This window comes from Boleophthalmus pectinirostris, unplaced genomic scaffold (genome assembly GCF_026225935.1).
Source record: "Boleophthalmus pectinirostris isolate CB_2022bp ecotype Guang Dong unplaced genomic scaffold, ASM2622593v1 HiC_scaffold_7, whole genome shotgun sequence".
Taxonomy (NCBI): domain Eukaryota; kingdom Metazoa; phylum Chordata; class Actinopteri; order Gobiiformes; family Gobiidae; genus Boleophthalmus; species Boleophthalmus pectinirostris.
This window is the reverse complement of record NW_026571473.1, coordinates 11,876,906-11,895,261: the sequence shown is the minus strand read 5'-3', so window position 1 is coordinate 11,895,261 and position 18,356 is coordinate 11,876,906. Positions and strand designations below refer to the sequence as shown.

Genomic DNA, 18,356 nt, shown 5'->3' with positions numbered 1-18,356 from the left:
TTTCAATGTAAAATAATATACTTTATTATGACCGTACGAGATCAATACAAAGCAGTTTTATGTTTAGCAATGCAATTTCCATGTGGCTTTTTAATTCTCCAGAGAACACAAAGGACACAACATGGACACAAGTGTAGCTTCTGCAAAGGGACCAAGCAGCAGTGGAATGTATAGCTTTTTGATTGAATAACACAAAATTCACATTAAAAATTACATTACCAGGTTTTTAAAAAAAATGAAATATTGTCGTAAAGCAACACGAAATGGCTATGATGTCGGAGAAAATCTTTTTGTTTTGTTTCCAATAACTGCAAGACACATAAAGTAAAATAAAAAATGTATTTCTTTACATATAAATATCAATTACAAAGGCAGAGAGGTTGCCTTATGCGTCAGTAAAGCTTTTGACCATGCAAGGTTCCATACTGTACCTTTTTCACAACACCATCGACAAAAGACATTGAATATATACAGAAAATAACAAAAATATCAACTTTTTTCCGCAAGGGCGTGACTTATTTTACAGCTAGCGTACTTGAACACACTGAAATACAGGCATACGTGTAGCTTAACAGAGCAAAAAGCGGCTAACACTAACACTACGAGGTCAACAGAGGTACTTAAATACACAATTGCATTAATAAGCTGTAAAAATTATATACTCCAAATACATATATAACTATGTACATATACATATAGGTTAAATACTGATCATTCTGAATCCCTGGATTGCTGAAATGTCTTTTTTAGGCAGCAAGATAACTCCAATAAATTGTGCTTCACATTTATTTGCGATTGATGGTTCAAAAAGCTGATAGCTGGAGAACAGGTCAGTAGGGCTGGGATGAGATACAATTTCCACAAGACGAGACGAAACACGGGATTGGATATACGAGAACAAGACAGGACGAGATTTTGACATTATTATGAACACATTGTGCGTTGTTACCAGTTTTAGCCTCACCATTTTTGATTTACTTTATTTAATATTTCTGCTGTCATTGTAGCGCTACTTTTTGGGACAACAGCTTCTCAGAAATTTTAACTCACCAGCACTTTATTTTTTTATCTAATCCAAATGTTAAAAAAATTGCACAAGATCATTCTGAGCATGTGTGCACAATCTTGTTGCAATTTTGTCTCGTGTGATCTTATGGCATCTTGTCCCATCCCTACAGGCGAGTCTACATAACAGAGAGGTATGGTCTTATTCGACACTTCCTGTTTAAACATTATGCAATAGTGTCTGAAATGTGGTGTTTTTTCAGGGGTTTGTGAGATAATCTTATGTTATAGATCTGCGTCACGGCAGCAGCTGTTCTCCTGTACTTCCGCCATAATGATAACCCACACTGCCTCATAAGTGCATCACTGTTGAACATTATTTACTGTTTCATAACTAACGAAAAAGCTCTGCTGCCTTTCAGAGGAAACTCACCCCAACAAACCAACTCTCCTCGTGACTGTTCCATCACAAGTTGTTTACAAAAACGAAAAACAGGGCAGATTTTCTATGCTCTAAACATGTGACTATAAAAACACTGTGACGAGAGATAATAATATTTTGGATTGCTTACAATTTTAGTAAAATGCTTACGAAATAGATTTGCAGTATAGGTTCAAATTTGATGCAATATTGAACAATACAGCTTATACATAACTATAGTTGTTAAAAAATCAGTTAGGTGTTAAAGGAGATGGTGATGTTTTAGGGTGATTTTCCTCCCGACGTACCACCTTCACACAATTAAGGCACCTTTTAAACCCCTGAGGGGTCAATGGGTTCTTCTAATAAGAAGAGCAACAATAACATGAACACACATACACCACAAAGACATGAGGAGCTCACACTGAATGAACTTTTGGAATGTCTATGGGCCCAATATAGAAGTGCCTTTCTCATGTTTTTGTAGCAGCATCTCCTGAACCACACTGCCTCTGTCCCAGGACTGTCTCCATGGAAACACTGTGGCTTTATCCTCCAGACTGTCAGCAGAGCAGAGTCCAGTCTGTAGCTCTGAGCTGATATGAGCAGTATATCAGTCCCCATACTGTTATATGAGCACATACTATATGAGTTAATAGCCCACATTGAGCTTGTTCTTGTTTAGCTCTCTCTCCAGGTTTCCGATGAGCGTATCTATGCTCTCCTGCAGGTCCCTCAGGTTGACCCTGTTGCTGAGCACAGGGCTGATGTCCTGGATCTTCATGTAAGCCTGGTACGTATGCTCCCGTGGGGGTAGGATGTGCTCACACAGACGCTCCTGCTGCTGCTCTGGGGGCTGACTCTGCTCTGTGTCTGCCTGGGTCTGGTTCTGCTCCTCTTCTTTCACCTCCTCTGTCTCTGTGTCCAGGCTGAGGGGCTGTTCTTGCTCCACACACTCTGAGCTCTGATCAGACCCACTATTGTTCATGTCCTCACTTTTCTCCTCTGCAGGACCATCATTATCCTCAGAGGCCACATCATCGTAATCTGCCTCCTCCCGACACACAGGGGGCAGCATCTCCACAGGGAAGTAGTTCTCCCCACAGCCGCTCCAGTCTCCAGCGTACCGGTTACTGGGACTGTCCAGTCGACCTGGTTTAGGCCTCAGTACACCCGCCATCTCTGCGTCTGTGAAGTTCAACACCTGGGGGCGCTCCTTCCTCCGCCGGATTGGAGGAGCAGACAGTAGGTCAGAAGAGGCTGTGCTCACAGTCTCTGCAGGGGGCTGTGCTGACTGGGCTTGGGGGTCCACAACTACACAAGAAAAAAGGAAAGAAATAGTTTTAAGAAAAAATGTATGAATAATTTGCATTCGGAAAAAGCCACACATCTGAAACCATGATTTTAAGTGTAAAAGTATAAAAGTGTATATACTTTTACAGTATAGAAGTGTAATGAAATTATAAGTTCTACACATGCCATATAAGTCATGCTCAATGCACACCAAACCAAGCTTCAAAAATAATAGTAATTTTTCTCCTTTTCACATACTGACTACTTAAAAATACATTTTAATTGTTCCATTTTAAGTTTTATAAAACACTCCAACCCACACTCTGTTACCTGCTGTGAATCTACACTTGTTGACATCGCTAGCTCTCCCTTACTGTATTGCAAAAGGACAAAGCAGTTACAGACAAAAAACATACATTATTATTGTTGATGCGGTCCATTTTTGTATTCATATTTTTCATTCATGGAGAGTGAGTAATGCTCTAATCATCTAAATACACTGGGGTCATGAACCAAAACACTTATCAACTAAAACAAGCAAGACCTATCCTTATAAACACACTATGTTATTCCATTCTAGACATGATTCACTCATTATTTTAATTATTAGCTGTGCACGCATAGACAATGCAGGAAGCTCTGTTAGTTTTGACAAAGTGGTATTTATGTGCAGATTAAGTGTGATTGTAGTTTTGTAGTATGAAAAATTATATATCAGGTAAACTATATCAAATTGACTATAAATATTACTTTCATATACACACCCTCACATTCTATTAAAGCTAAAGAGTTGACGTCGCTATGGAGATCAACAGTGCTTTTCCTATTTTTAAGAAAACAACTAAATTACATTTAGAGCATCAAGCACTGCATAGTTTGGCTGTAAAGGTGCCTTCCATTCATTTTTTCTCACAGACCTTTTTGTAAAATTTTAATATTAAAGGTTTAAAGGCAGGACAGAGGCTATCCAGCTATGTTTCAACTAATATCTTGGATGCGATTATTTTTGGTCCAAAAACAATGAAGACCTTAACTTCGTCTTAATGTCTTTCTAACTTTGTGGTTTAAAATGTTTCATAAATACATTATAAATTAAATCACTTATCTCATACTTATAAGTTGCCACATAGATGATTTGCCCCTAGCAAGCTTTTGATAATATTCTTTTCAGTAAGTGTAAGGGAAAAATGAATGAGAAATTTACTTGGGCTTAACCTGCGCTGTCACTGTTGAGCTCCATTGGTGCTTACATGTACACAATGCAGATTTTTTTGTATTTTTTCAGAAATTTTTGGCACGCTTGAAGTCAAAAAGTACAATGCAGTGTAAGTTGTGTGCGTGTGAGAGGTGTGAAGAGGCTGCTGAAAATACCCTGTAATGGTTGTGAAATGGTAGGGTGAAGCTTTGGGGCCTGAGGGCTAAGGTTAAGTCTGGAATGCCTTTAATTATAGTCCAAGAGTCCTACACTGCAAACTCAAGACGACGCAGGAAAGATGTCAGAAAATGGTAAACAAAGAGTAAAAACCTAGATACAAGTTTGTCACATTTCCAATAAAGGTGCATTGTAACTTTTCTGGTGGAGGGTCCATCACCTGCTTTTTGCTATGGATATGTCATTGCGCTGCTTGTAATGTTCCACAGTATGACATTAAACAGTTTTACCTTACATTTATTTAATTAGAGGTTTTATAGATCAACAATACCTAGAAAAACAGGCATTTCGTGGTTGCCTCTCCACAGATCTGACCTGTAACTTGGTCAGGCTTGGTCTCCATGAAGATAGAATGGCTTATTATGATACTGTGAAACATTCCAGACAAAGCAATAACATTTCCATAGAAAAAAGAATTCAACGGACCATCCAAAAATATTACCTGCATTATAGGTTTGTTTTGTATTCTATTCTATAAGTTGAGGGTTAGGCAATATACATGTTAAACCTCAGCCTAAATCCCTTTGGTCGGTAGAATAACTGAAGTGTCATGCGTAATTTTTGTGTTATTCATAAATCATTATAACATGATTAATGATTATGCAAATTAACCGTAGAAAATAAACATAAAAACACAAAAATTCCAAACTGAACTTCGATACCGAGAAAAAGGCTTGATACGCTATACCAATTTTGATACCACAAATGCTCTTTTTTGGACAGCAGACTTTAATTTAGAATGGAATTATCAACAGAAAAAAAGCACTTTTTAACATTACCATGTGGCCTGTCTTAAATACAGAACTATTCAGCAAAGATCCAGTATTGTTCCGCCTATGTTTGTGAGCTTTTTTCAGTATCGATTACCTGTTCAAATGAGCATCTAATATCAATACTGGTTTTAGTATTGATTGGTATCAGGATATTGATACTTTCGACAATCTCACAACTAGAATATCAAGAACATTGTCTATGATTAAAGGCTTCAAAAACTGAATAGGTCAAGATATAAGACAGACCGCATGGTAATATTAAAAAGTACTTTTATGTTTGTGTTGAAAGATCTCATTTTGTTCTGTCTATGTTAGTTTTTTCAGTATCGATGCTTTTTAAATGAGCATCTAGTGTCAATACTGGATTTAGTATTGACTGGTATCTATATAGGCCTGTCACGATAACAAATTTTGATAAACATTACTATTGAAACTACTTTAGGCCACTTTATGACACAATAACAATAAAACCAGGATAATCAACAATATTTAATGGCATAATATAGACAATATTATTAAAAGGCATGAGCTGCAACATCAAATACCAGAATTAACTGATACTTAGCCATAGAAGTTACTTATTCAACACTCTATAGCTCAAATCTTATTACAAATCATACTACAACTAAAATAACAAGAATCTCCCCATTACGGCAGAGAAAATGTATAGATGATAAATACTCATCCCCAAAATATACTGTTCTAGCTCGGATATACTGAACGATAAGTTGATACAGTAATTATCGTGACAGGCCTATATCTGGATACTTATACTTTGACAAACCTACTACATTACATGACATGCACCACAACAGTCTACTATGGAAGTAACTGACACTGTCTTTCTAAGCACCACTTGCACTTAACTAAGCTGTCCTCACTTATGGGATTTACAAGCTCCTCATTGGGCTGCCACCCGCGAGTCGTCTCCCTTGTTTTAGTGGATGTAAAGGAAAGGGGTGGGTGCCGGGGCCGTGGTGGTTAGCACTAAATTGGCCCAGTGTGGGAGCTGGAGGATGTAGTTAAATTTAGACAGCAGAGAGCCAGACATAGAGTCAGTGCTGCTCCAGACATCGTTCAGCAAATCTAGTGAAAGTTCAAAGTAGCAAGGATTTATATACAGTCTATGGATTACCAGCAAGATTTGGGGATAAGTCTGTCTATTGAGGCAACGCAAGATGTTTTGAAAATATACTGCATGTTTTTAGCTGCTACAGTTTTTAATATATTACGAAATTTTCTGCCTCACTACTTCTGCTCGTCAGTTTCAAATATGTTTTTTCATCTTGCAGTGGTTTACTTTTCCATAAAATGCTAACATTATCCTGTTCTCAATTTTTATAACATAACTTGGACTTATTATACACAGATATTAACTGTTCATTTGTTCTATTGTGTTAATTATTTATTGTATCATATGGGGCGACAGTAGCACAGTTGGTAGAGCATTTGTCCAATCTGAAAGTTGGCAGTTGAGAGCTTGGATCCGCTGACATACAAGTTGGTAGTGCTGTGGCAGATTGATGCTGTTGTTGCATCCTTGGGCAAGACACTTAATGCGCTTTGCCCCTACTGGTGTATGAGTGTGCGTGAATGGGTGAGTGACTTCTTAATGAGTGACTGCTTAATGTAAACGGCTTTGAAGGTGGAAAAGTTCTAAAAATGTGACTACTTACTAGGAGTGTGACGATATCCAAGTCTCACGATACGATATCATCACGGTATGAACCTCACGGTACAATATTTATTGCGATATCGTGGGAAAGCTTACGATATGTTGGGGAGGCTCATGAATATCCAAATCTCTCAGTACGATATTTTCACGATATACATCTCACAGTATGATATTTATTGTGATATTTTGTAGAGGCTAATATTTTTCCTCTTAAAATTCCTTGACAAGACTTAATCCAAAGAACTAAAATTTAAAGGTGCTTAGAACTGTTATTTCTTCATGTAGTCTGCACTGAAATGGAGCAAAGGATCATGGTCTGTGTAGTTCCTTCTGTCTTTTTTTTTAGCTATTGCTGCACCATAACTCTTAATTTAAGCAAAGAGACTTGTAATTTGATTATTGTGAGAACTTTGACGATACACAAACAACAATACGACATCACAACATTTCGGTTATTGTTATATCCCTACTATTTAACATTTATTATATGGTTCATTTAGAAAAAATATTTATGGGGTTATTGTGTCATTGGCATCAAGTGGTCTTCAGTGTTATCTTGTTACTGTTTTTATTAATATTGTATATTGCACTTCAAGTTTACAACAGTTCTAGTATCGTACACTCTAATTGAAGATAGACTGTAATTTATGAGCTACTGTGTCCTAGTCATTTCCCTCATGGGTCAGTAAGCTATGTTTTCATTTGAGTTTGTAATTGTGACAGGCCTACTACATACAGTATAATTAGTAGCATTTGTTGTGTATTGCTTACATCTTTTCCCAAATTAACTTGTCAGTAAGATTCCTAGTGATTGAGTTACAAACTTTAATAACGTGACAGATTGAGCAGCAGTTGTTTCTTTCTATCTGAACTGCGTGTTTGGTTGGCTAATCCCCAGTTCTCCAGTATGATCTTTCATTTGTCAGTTGGAGTAGACAGCTGCAGTCGGTGCTCTCAGCTGAACAGAAGGACAGACAAATGACTTGTGTTGAATGAAGTCGGTTCTGGTAAATTTATCTTAAGATGCAGTGCCACGCCTCACAGTTTGGTTTACATTGGGCCTGAAATACTGCGTTCTGATTGGCTTATTCTGCGGCGATGGAGCACTCGGTGAAGAGTTTCAAACCAACAGATGGTGACCACAAGCTATCAGCTGTGCTCAGACCAGAGGTGGGCAACTTAAGGATCAAAGCAGGGCAGATTTTAGCAGCCAGACCACAAAACCAGTGCGGATACACAAACTCCCATTGTGAAAACCAACGGTACTACACACTGCAAAAAATGAATATCCGAATATGATTTAAATTAGAATAATGTGAACTCAGAATATAATTTGAGTATTTGAGTTTAGACAGCTGGACATCATTTAAGGTATTTTGGACTTTCTAATAGCAAGAAAAATATGTCAATGCAAGAAGAAAAATGCAAGCCAGTTTAGTCAAAAAATAAGACACATTTCAAAGTTGAAACACAAAGTACAAGCTGAAGAATACAAATATGCAGTAAAAATAAGATAATATTTTAAAATAGTCATAAATCTTTACTAAAATATTATTAAATGAAAAAACTATTTAAACCAAAAATATACTATATATGCAAAAAATATCAAATTAGAAAAACTTACTACAGTAAATAAATCTGATTGACTTCCGAAATGGCCAGATTAAAAAAAAAAAGTCCAGATCTTTCTACCACGCACCTCTTCTGGATGAATGATGGATTACACCAATAAAATATTCTGCATTCAAGTCATTTTAACTCAAGTATATATTCAGTTCAATTCAGTGTATTGTTTAATGCATGTGACTGTATATGAAACTGACCTGGCCATAGCTGCAGCAGATAGTGGAGGACTTCGATGTGCTTCTTGAAGTGCAGAGCGCTGGCGAGTTCCTCCGAGTCGATGAAGACGCGATTTGAGTGACAAGAGGCCTCCTGACGCTGGCTTAATAACACAGGCCCAAAGCACACGGCCAGGTTCTGACATGTCATTTTGTTCACCTCCTGATACGACGCCACCAACTTCAGGTGGTCCAACAGCTTCTGGAGAGTCATCTGAGAAAAGATATAACAACACAAGATATAACTTTAGCTTTATTCAAGTCTTAAAACAGACTTATAATGCAAAATCAACTTTACAGAGATTTTAACCATGTTACAGTTGTTTTTCCTTCTTATTCACCCTCATTTACCCTGTATTTGTAATGACTTGTGCGTGTTTGAGAAATTTTTAATTACTTATTTTCAAGTCACCATATTGCTGATTAATCTGTTTTCACCGTCACCAGCATATGCCAACTGCTCAGTACTTCGTTGTCCAATTTTATTTTCTTAACTGATGACACACGTAAGATTCGGCAGCATCATGTAGAAATTTTGGTACAAAAAAAAATAAAAAATCTGCTACTCGTCAACGTAATTTACAGCTATTCATAGTTGCAGAGTTGCTTAATGCTAAAAGTTAGAAAAGTTGTTTATTTGTTATAGTATACACAGGTGGCATAGAGTATAACTATATAGTAGGCTTAAGCACAATATGTGTTCTTTAAGATGCCTCAATGTCTCCATAATTTTGTTATTGCTTTGTCTCGAAAAAAAGGAAATTTAATTCTGTTGAGTAAATATGTTTCAACACATCTAAGTCTTCTTCAGCTAACAGAATTTAATTTTCTTTTGCAATGTAACCTATCTGGATTACACAGACATTTTTGCCTGGATTGTGCCACAGTATGGTGTTAAACTTTAAGACAAGGAGATAGTACTACAGGGCCAAAGTATAGTGTGAATTAGCCCACTCATAGTACTAGTAGAAATGCCGTAATAGAATCAATGAACTTAGCGTTGCAACTCTGAAATTTATCTTATTTTTGGATTCATCTGGTTCACATTTTTTTATTCCACTGACATGTTAGAAAAAAAAATCCAAATTACCTTAAATTAAGTCTTAACCAAATACTCAAATCATGCATTGATTCTATTATGGTATTTAATGTCATACTGTGGAACATTCCTAAAGAAGCAATAATGTCCCCATGGAGAAAAACAAAGTGGCACACCGCCTCACCAGAAAGGTAACACTGTACTTTTTGTGTATTTTGTGTGCAGAATGATTGTATGCTATTTAGTTTTTGCTTTCTCTTTGTGTCATTATTAAGTGGTAGAGGAAATGACAGTGGTGTTTGTTTGGTCAACCACTAACAGGTTCTAATGCGACACCAGAACACCATATAATAACAGTGGTCATTGATACAGTTATCATTATGGCCTGCTATTATCTATGCCACAATAATGCCCTTCTGCTCCACCGGGGGCAGTGTTTTGTCGTCTGAATCATCAGTACTCTTACTTAAAGCTGAGTGATAAATACCTAGTTTTTTTTGCCGTTATTTACATGTCTTGGCTGAGACTGATACTTAACTGTAGACTATAATCTGGACTGTAAAATTAACCGCAGAAAAGTACAGAAATATCATGTGATACCCTTGTTTGGGAGATAACACTAGTTTCTGTGCTTTTGTGCAATTTTAATACATTTAAGGCAAAATTTAGATTGATCAATTTGCAACTTTCTTTCTAAGTTACATATAAAAATGTATGAAAAAGTGGTCTGAGTCAGGCTTACATTACAATTTGCTGACATATTAGGTGAAAATAAAAATACAGAGGGGATGTTGGATATTTTATTAAGTATTTGAGTAAACCAGATCTTACAGAAAAATGGTGCAAAAATTTAAATCTGGATTTGGAGTTAAAGGTTCTACATATATTATGCAAAAAATGCTTTAAGTCATGTTAGAATGTTATCAAATCATACCTAGAGTTGGTATGTTTTTGACAAGGAAAAAACATAACATAGATCAGAAAATACTAGAATATTGAAAGAACAAACTAATAAAAAAACAAAAAAGCAGTATTTTTCAATTCTTCCATATATCCCCCAGTCTTACTCACCTTCTCGATGTCAGGCAGGATGTCCAGTAGACCCACAGTGTGCTCTGAGTCAGCCGGGTCATTCTCACAGCCCGAGGTGCCCATCCGCAGAGGCCTCAGAGCCATAGACTCCAGCACGGCTTCATACAGAGGTTTGTTTATCAGGGGATAGGGCAACTCACGCAGGTAGTCCTTCAGTACACCTACGAACAAAACAAGAATAGCACACATGAGACATACATTAGAATTGCAGTTTCCCATTAATAGAGGACATATAGTGGCCTATCATAGTCACCAATAATCTAAAATCAAGCTAAACTAGTATGATAAATATTATGTTTTGCTTGTTATATTGTCTTGAAACATAAAAAATAAATACACTGTTCAAAACGGAAACATTGATTAGAAAAAATAAGTGACATTTACACTGCAACAATTGTATTTATATGTACTGCTTATGTCTCCCTAGTCATAGCAGAATCTACGTGAAATACAGTAGTTTCATTACATAGAGTCAAAAATAAGTTGCATTTAGTATTAGAGCTGGTGTTATAGATTTTTTTCATCTATCATCACCATTTTCAATATGATTTGCTTTTTGTTATTACAACACATAAAAATTGCTTTCAATACTAACTTCATGAACATAAACAAGGCTAGGGCTGGGTGTCATTATGAAGCTGCCGATACAATAGATACCTTGATACATAAGCAACGATATGATACATATCTCGATACATTGCACTTTCGCTTCGATACGATATATTTCAAATCAATTTGATACAGTTCAATAAAAAATAATGTCAAAATCATGGCTGTAATACTAAAAATCTTTGTTAAACCACTTCTTATGCGAAGTGAATATGAAACACAAACATTTGAATCAACAAAACAGTAAAAATGTCAAATGTGTTGAGTAAACAAGTTTTGTTCTACTGAACAAGCAACAAAACTGTATTGTTGTAACAAAATAATTTAGTAAAATATACCAAAAAATACTCTTATTTATGTGTATATATATATATATATATATATAGATACAGCAGCCCATGAAATCGATACTGTAACATGACATTAAACAATACGATATATTGATATTTTGATATATTTGCACACCCCTAAACAAGACACTTTTAATCTGTACCATTCAGCAAAAAAATAACTTGGAATTTCTTCAAAAGACTGGATTGTTTGTAGAAGACCTTTTACTTAAAAAGACCCAGGCGGATCATACACTATTTGACCTTAATGTGATTATCTGTCTTATAATTCTATTCATTCCATAGCCGTAAGCAATATTATAATGAAACCAAGATCATCATTGTTGTTGTTGTACAGCTGTGATGGAGGCGGGTGTGTCTGGTCCCACACCTGTGACCCCAGCCTATCTCAGTTCTTACAAAAGCAGAGTAAACATGAGACCCGTCTGTCTATGTTAAGCCTCTGCACTATCACAGCTATGTCTTTTCATCTAAAAGGAGCTGGGAATAAATACAGGAATAAAACAACTGTTGGCAGCGGGACAGCTCTTTGTGGTGAGTGTCTCTTCTTTGAGTGTGGTTTACAGGCTGCAGGCAGGGTAATCAGGATCTCTGGGTCTGTGCCAAATACGTATTATTTTAATTACCAAAATCTCAAAGCTTTTCGAGAAACACAAAGCACCCAAAAGATCAAAATGTTAAGGTTAAGGCCAAAAAATGTATATTATGATTTCAATTTTATACCAATTTCTTTTGAAAGTCCACACTTCTCTGATTGATCCCTCAGTCAGATCATGACAAAAAAATTACCAAAAAGAGGAGAGTGAGTGGGACATTATTAGTGCTTTAGCACAGAGCTGACATAAATGCACTGAAACATGGTATGACAATGATGATATCACTAAATAACACATAATTCAATTTTCACTTTCATTGCCCAACCCTATAGCAACTAAAGAAAGTCTGAACTTGTTATTTTCTGAAGAGGTCTTGCAGCTGGCAGCCAAAACATATCAACAAGGTAAAATATCTCCTACTGTATTGTCTTTAAAGAGAACTCAAGAAGTTAATGTATAAAGAAAGACAAAATGAATGTTTTCGGACCTTATAAGAACTTGTAATAATTTGCTGTTTTCAAAGTTACTGTTGAAATGCTCTTGCAAATACAAGTGCACTAAGTTTGAAGCCCCAGTTGTTTATAACTAGTGATCATTTTTGAACAGTTCTGAATCAAGTTTTATTATTTATTTATTTTTCTGTCATTAAAAAGTACACTCCAATATAAGTGAATGGCTCCTACAACAGAGTGTCCCTTTTTACTCCATGACGGCTATTTACAGCAGACTACAGTGAGCCTCAGTGTAAATCCTGGGACATGATCCCCTCAGCCCAGAGCAGAGAACAGAGAGCACAGCTTAATGCGCTCACATTTTAATCCTAATTAGTCTCTCCTCTGTTTTAAAAGCAGCCTCAACACTTTTACTTGGCCAAAAACACCCACTATTTAACAAGAACCAGTGCTTTACAAGATATATGGTGTTAATTACCAGAGTGAAGACTAGCATGTTGACTTTATACCCTGGATTAGTCAGAGAAAGCAGACAAAATCAGTCTAGCGTTACATTACAAGGCCCAGATAGTCATTAGGTCAGTAGCCCCACACTGGCATTCAAAACAAACAAGTGTCTGCACGTGTTATCAGAGGATCTACTGAAGCGCCTGAGCAGCTTTCATACTTTACAATGGTTAAAGGCGCACTTTGTAATGTTTTTGATGGCTTTGTCTGGAATGTTAAAAAGTAAGGCATTAAACTTGTCTATCTCCATGGAGACAAGTAGGTGAAATTACAGGTCAGATCTGCTGAGAGGCCCTGCTCACGGTAAGAAAACATCTTTTAGCAATAAAAAAACATCTATAGGTGAATGCATGAACACTGAAAGGTCCTATATTACACAAAATTGATTCCCGTGAGCTTTAAGACATGCGTTAATGCTGTTACCTCATCAAAGTTGTGTTTTATTTCATTCACATATCCCTTTATTATTAGCCTGTCTAAATCTCCAAAACTCAAAATACTCTGTTCCACCTTGTGATGTCATGAAACGGTATTTTTCACGTTAACAGCTACTTTTTTAGTTGTTCAGTGGACATGGGAAATTTCTGGGCTTAAATGAGCCAAATGATTCTAGCAAAGATGCATGAAGTTTAAAAACACAGAGGAACACATCCTATATTACCACATTACATCAGAAGTTGGAACAGAATGATCTCTGCCTAAATATGCAGGGTTTGTTCAAATGAAAGAAAACAAAGCTCTAGGTATGTTTTTGATGAGGAAACAACATTATAACATAGATTACAAAATAGCATGATATGGGCCATTTACTGTCATATTGTGGAACATTTTGCAAACAACAATAACATATCCATGGAGAAAACAATTGGCAAACACCCCACAAAACGCTATACAATGCACTTTTAAGAAACCACAACAATAGCTAAATACTTTTATCATAAACATGTACTATTTCTTGTCACATGGGTTTCCTCACAGTAGCTCTTTGGTCAACAACAACAGTTGTTGTTGCAGTGGCTGTTACTACATAATAACAGGTCAACACAAAACATCAATAATTAGCAACTGAAAAGTGTTTTGTGACAAGTGCAGTTTGGATTTCAACACTAGCTTCAACACCAGCCTGCACCCACTCACACTCACTGATATGACGGCGCATTCCTGGGACAGTGGAGCCTCTGAATATGGCAACAACATGCCACAAGAACATCCGTAACTATCCCCTGTCTCGCCCTCCCTCCCCTCACCACTCTCCCCGTACAGAGCAAACTGACAGCTCGAGTCAGTGGGGTCATAGTGTAATGCCCTCCCTCCAGGCAAACGGGCACTTATTATTTAAGAAGATAGTAGTATACTGTCTCTGGCATTGCCTATGTAGAGCCATACTTTGCATTTGGTTCATATTTAACCACAATATGTATCTAAAAGTACTTAAAGCCGCTCCATAAGTATATATTCAATCTATAAAATTCATTATAGAGGGAAAAAAATGCCCAAGTAACAAGTTAAAGTTGAGTACATTGTTTTGATAATACAAACCTGGTCAAAAACTTTGCATTGGGGGTAGTATATTGTAGCAAGCAGTGTATTTTCGTGTGCATTCTTATTGCTAAAAACAGGCTATATAACCATTTTGAACATTGGTATGTGACCTGGAGACTGATATCTTCAAGTTACTGCAACAAACACAGGGATGTGGGTGGGGATACGGGGGTAGGTAGAAATAAAAAAAAACTTATAACTCAAGCCTCAAATGCAAGAGAATAAAGAACTACTCAAACATGCAAGAATCTGTTAAAAGTATTAAAAGATAGGAGGAACATGATTAGAAGCTCTTAAAAGTTGATTTTGCGTAATATAATGTTAAGAAACTATGCTTGAAGTGTGTAATCTTCTGTTGTGCACCAGCATGTTCTAATCTCTTCATCAGTAAGGGGGGAGAAAGGCACCCTCTTGATTTGTAAAACTGATATGATATGAATTTTAATGAACATCTTGTGGCTTCCCGATGCCAATCTTTGCTTCAACTTTCCACTGATGATAAAAAATAATCAGCATGTTCATCGTCAGGAAACTGTCTGTCTGGAAGCAACTCAAACCATATGTTTTATCTTTATCTGAAGAATGGAATGGCATACTTGTTAAGAGTGCGTGCCAGTACAGCTTTATTATGCTTAACGCCAAACATCTGAATTTCAATACATTTTTCTACGTCTTATCGAATCCTACCCCATGCATAACAGCCCCTTTCATTTGTATCACTGGTCCTAAGCCTCAAGAAAATAAAGAGCATAAAAGGAAAGGAATCTGGCATAAACAAGGCATACAAAAGCAGACAAAATAGAACACACAAAATCATTACCCACATAGAAATTGCAGTCTTAGCCATTGAAGCAAAAGAAAAAACATAATACTAACATAATAATACTTAAGATCTCTGTATTAACATTCTGCCTTTTAAATACAGATATGTAAAAAGTTATGTCCTAAAACTGATAACACTCTCCATGGAGACAGATAAATGTACTACCATGCTGTAGAACATTCCAATGAAAGTAATAATATCTGTATGGAGACGATTTATTTCTCCAAAGTCCAAACTCAGCTCCAGACCACATGCTTTTAGTGACTGAGGATTGGCTGCAGACCTGTCAAATAAAAAGTGCCTAGCTAATCATCAACAATGAAAACACCTCCTGTGGAAATAGAGGACATGCTCCACTGTGTTTTTAAACTCCATAAGCCTTCACTAGAATCATTTGGATAATTTCAGCCCTGGAATTGCTCATTTCTGCTGAGCAAAAGGTAAAACATAGCTGTTGACTTGAAAACTACCACTTCGTAACATCACAAGGTGGGACAGAGCATTTTTAGCTTTGGAGATGTTGACAGACAAATAATAAAAGGATAACACAAACATATGTGAATGAAACAAAACACAACTTCAGGTCTGTTTTTGATGAGGTAACAACATTCACATGGCTCAAAGCTCACCGGAGTCATTTTGCGTAATAGAAGAAGTTAAAATTTACGTATATACATATTGCTCATGACAATAGTGTGGGCACGGCCTACATTGCACACGTGCATGACTGTGAGTGTTGTGTACGTGCTCGGTGCAGGAGGGGCAGAGGGTAGTTCAGGTGAATCATTAGCCTACATGAGTCACTGATTGTGTTTGGTTGTTTGGCTCATGGTGCACGCAGACCTGGAGAGTGTCACTCACACAGATCCACAAGGTCAGACAGAACAGGTGCAGAGCGGCAGGTGCGCACCAGACAAGATGACGGATTGTGCAAGGAAGTTTACTAATCTTGGCCCGAGTCACTGCTCATGATTCAGAATATAATCACGTACTTTTCATACATACACTACGAGTCAAAGGTTTTTCTTTATTTTTACTACTTTCTACATTTTATCTTAATGTAATTATTACTGTATTTATGCATTTGAACTCTTTTGTATGTATATAAAATGTTGAAAATAGTAAACATATAGAAAAAATGAATAAGAGGGTGTGTCTAAAATTTTGACTAGTAGTGTATGTCAGCTTTACTTTACTCTCCAATGTAATATGTGTTATGATATTCAACAAAGTCTAATTATTTTGTTGAATATCATAACACGGTGGCTTTATAAACCACAGAACAGCCACACAACATTGACAATCTCTTATCTCTGAAGCTAAGCAGGGTTGGGAGTGGTTAGTAATGGATTGGAGATGGATTATGATACCTGGTGCCATAGTGGGGCAGCAGTGGTTTAGTGAGCTCTTTCCCATTCAGTCTCGTGCGTACTGTAGTTGTGTCCTTGGGCAAAACAATTCACCTTGCCTCTAGTGTTGAGGTAAACAGGTGTATGACTGAATAAGAGTGTCTTTGTGTGAGTGAATTTAGGACAATGAATGAAAATGATCCCATGGCAACAATCTGGAGTGTTTAAACAATGTATCATGTATGTTCATTAAAATGCACTATCCTGGCCAAATAAACTAATAATTATAGACACTGCAAAAAAATATAAACCAGGTAAAAAGTTGGTCTAAACCAGGTAAAAAGTTGGTCTAAACAAGGCTTTACAACAGACATGTCAAACTCAGGCCCAGGGGCCAAATTTGGCCCGAAATATAATTGTATTTGGCCTGTGAGATCACATCAAATATATATTAGAGTTGGCTCACTGGCTTCAGAGACATTATTTATTTCAAATTTTGTTATTATTTTATATTTAGCTTGTTCTGAATTCAATGCTTAAGCAAAACTATTATTAAACATTTATTTTAATAAGACAAGGTTTAACAATACATATCATTACATACAAGAGAAAGCATGCAGATGTTGAAATTATTGCTTTACAATATACAGTACCTAAACTTCTATTGGCAACACAATCATTGCAAGTCCTAAAAATGTAAAAAGGTCCCTAGTTGTATGGATGCTGATGTTGCTAATGTCAAAAATGTATAAATTGCAGTATACTTAAAATAATTCTGAAGTTACTTACTTATTCATTTGTTTCTATTGGTCACATAACAATGAACAATACCCAATTACACTTACAAACTATTTGGATGTAAACATTTTCCCTTATTCACCTGACAGTTTCAAATGTGCCACCAAACACTACAAGGCACACAATGCACTGGGGCACAGCTCTCCCCTCTGACCTCTTGTTCAAACAAAGCTGAGGGTCAGTCCTCTTGTGCACGCCGCGGTCCTGCCTCGCCTGGAGAACAAACGGGGGTCTGTTCGTGGCTCCGGCCCCTCCCTGTCCCATCCCACTCACCCACACTTCCCCTCCCTGTTACACCCCTCCCCTCTGTAAGCGCTGGAGACTGTGGACCCAACTGTGCCGCTCCACGCCCTAACAGATTTTAGGGATGTCAAAACTAAACATGTCATGAATTAATTATGGTGAAATTGTTATCATAAGAAATTACAGTCTACTCACTCTCATTCACACATTTACATAGGCCTAATCAGTGTGTATTACATTTGAATTCACAACTAAATATTTTATTAACAAACAATTAAGCCAGTGTGAGGATAAATCAAAATGTCCATGTGTTCCTGAATGTTCAAAGACTGTTGCCATAGCTATTAACAACTGAAAACAAAATACATAATTTGAAGGGAAAAAGTTCTAAAAATGTCTGAAAGCAAGTGATTCAAGTGTATCTTTAAATATGTTTGCCTCATAATTTCAATAGATACGATACTTAGTAGTGGCAAAACTGCAATTTCAAATGTTTTCTTTTTGTCATCTTAAAAT

At 36.6% G+C, this 18,356-nt stretch overlaps 1 protein-coding gene across 1 annotated transcript in view; it reads right to left on the bottom strand.

Moving 5' to 3' along the window:
- syde2 (synapse defective 1, Rho GTPase, homolog 2 (C. elegans)) overlaps window positions 1-18,356 on the bottom strand; it is a 69,421-nt gene continuing 51,065 nt past the window's right edge. Inside the window, exons 6-8 of the mRNA XM_020938080.2 lie at window positions 10,551-10,732; window positions 8,423-8,654; window positions 1-2,740 (exon numbers count right to left, since the gene is read on the bottom strand). Of these exons, the coding sequence (XP_020793739.2) occupies window positions 2,079-2,740; window positions 8,423-8,654; window positions 10,551-10,732 (1,076 nt within the window). The 3' untranslated portion in view covers window positions 1-2,078. The remainder of the gene's footprint in view (window positions 2,741-8,422; window positions 8,655-10,550; window positions 10,733-18,356) is intronic.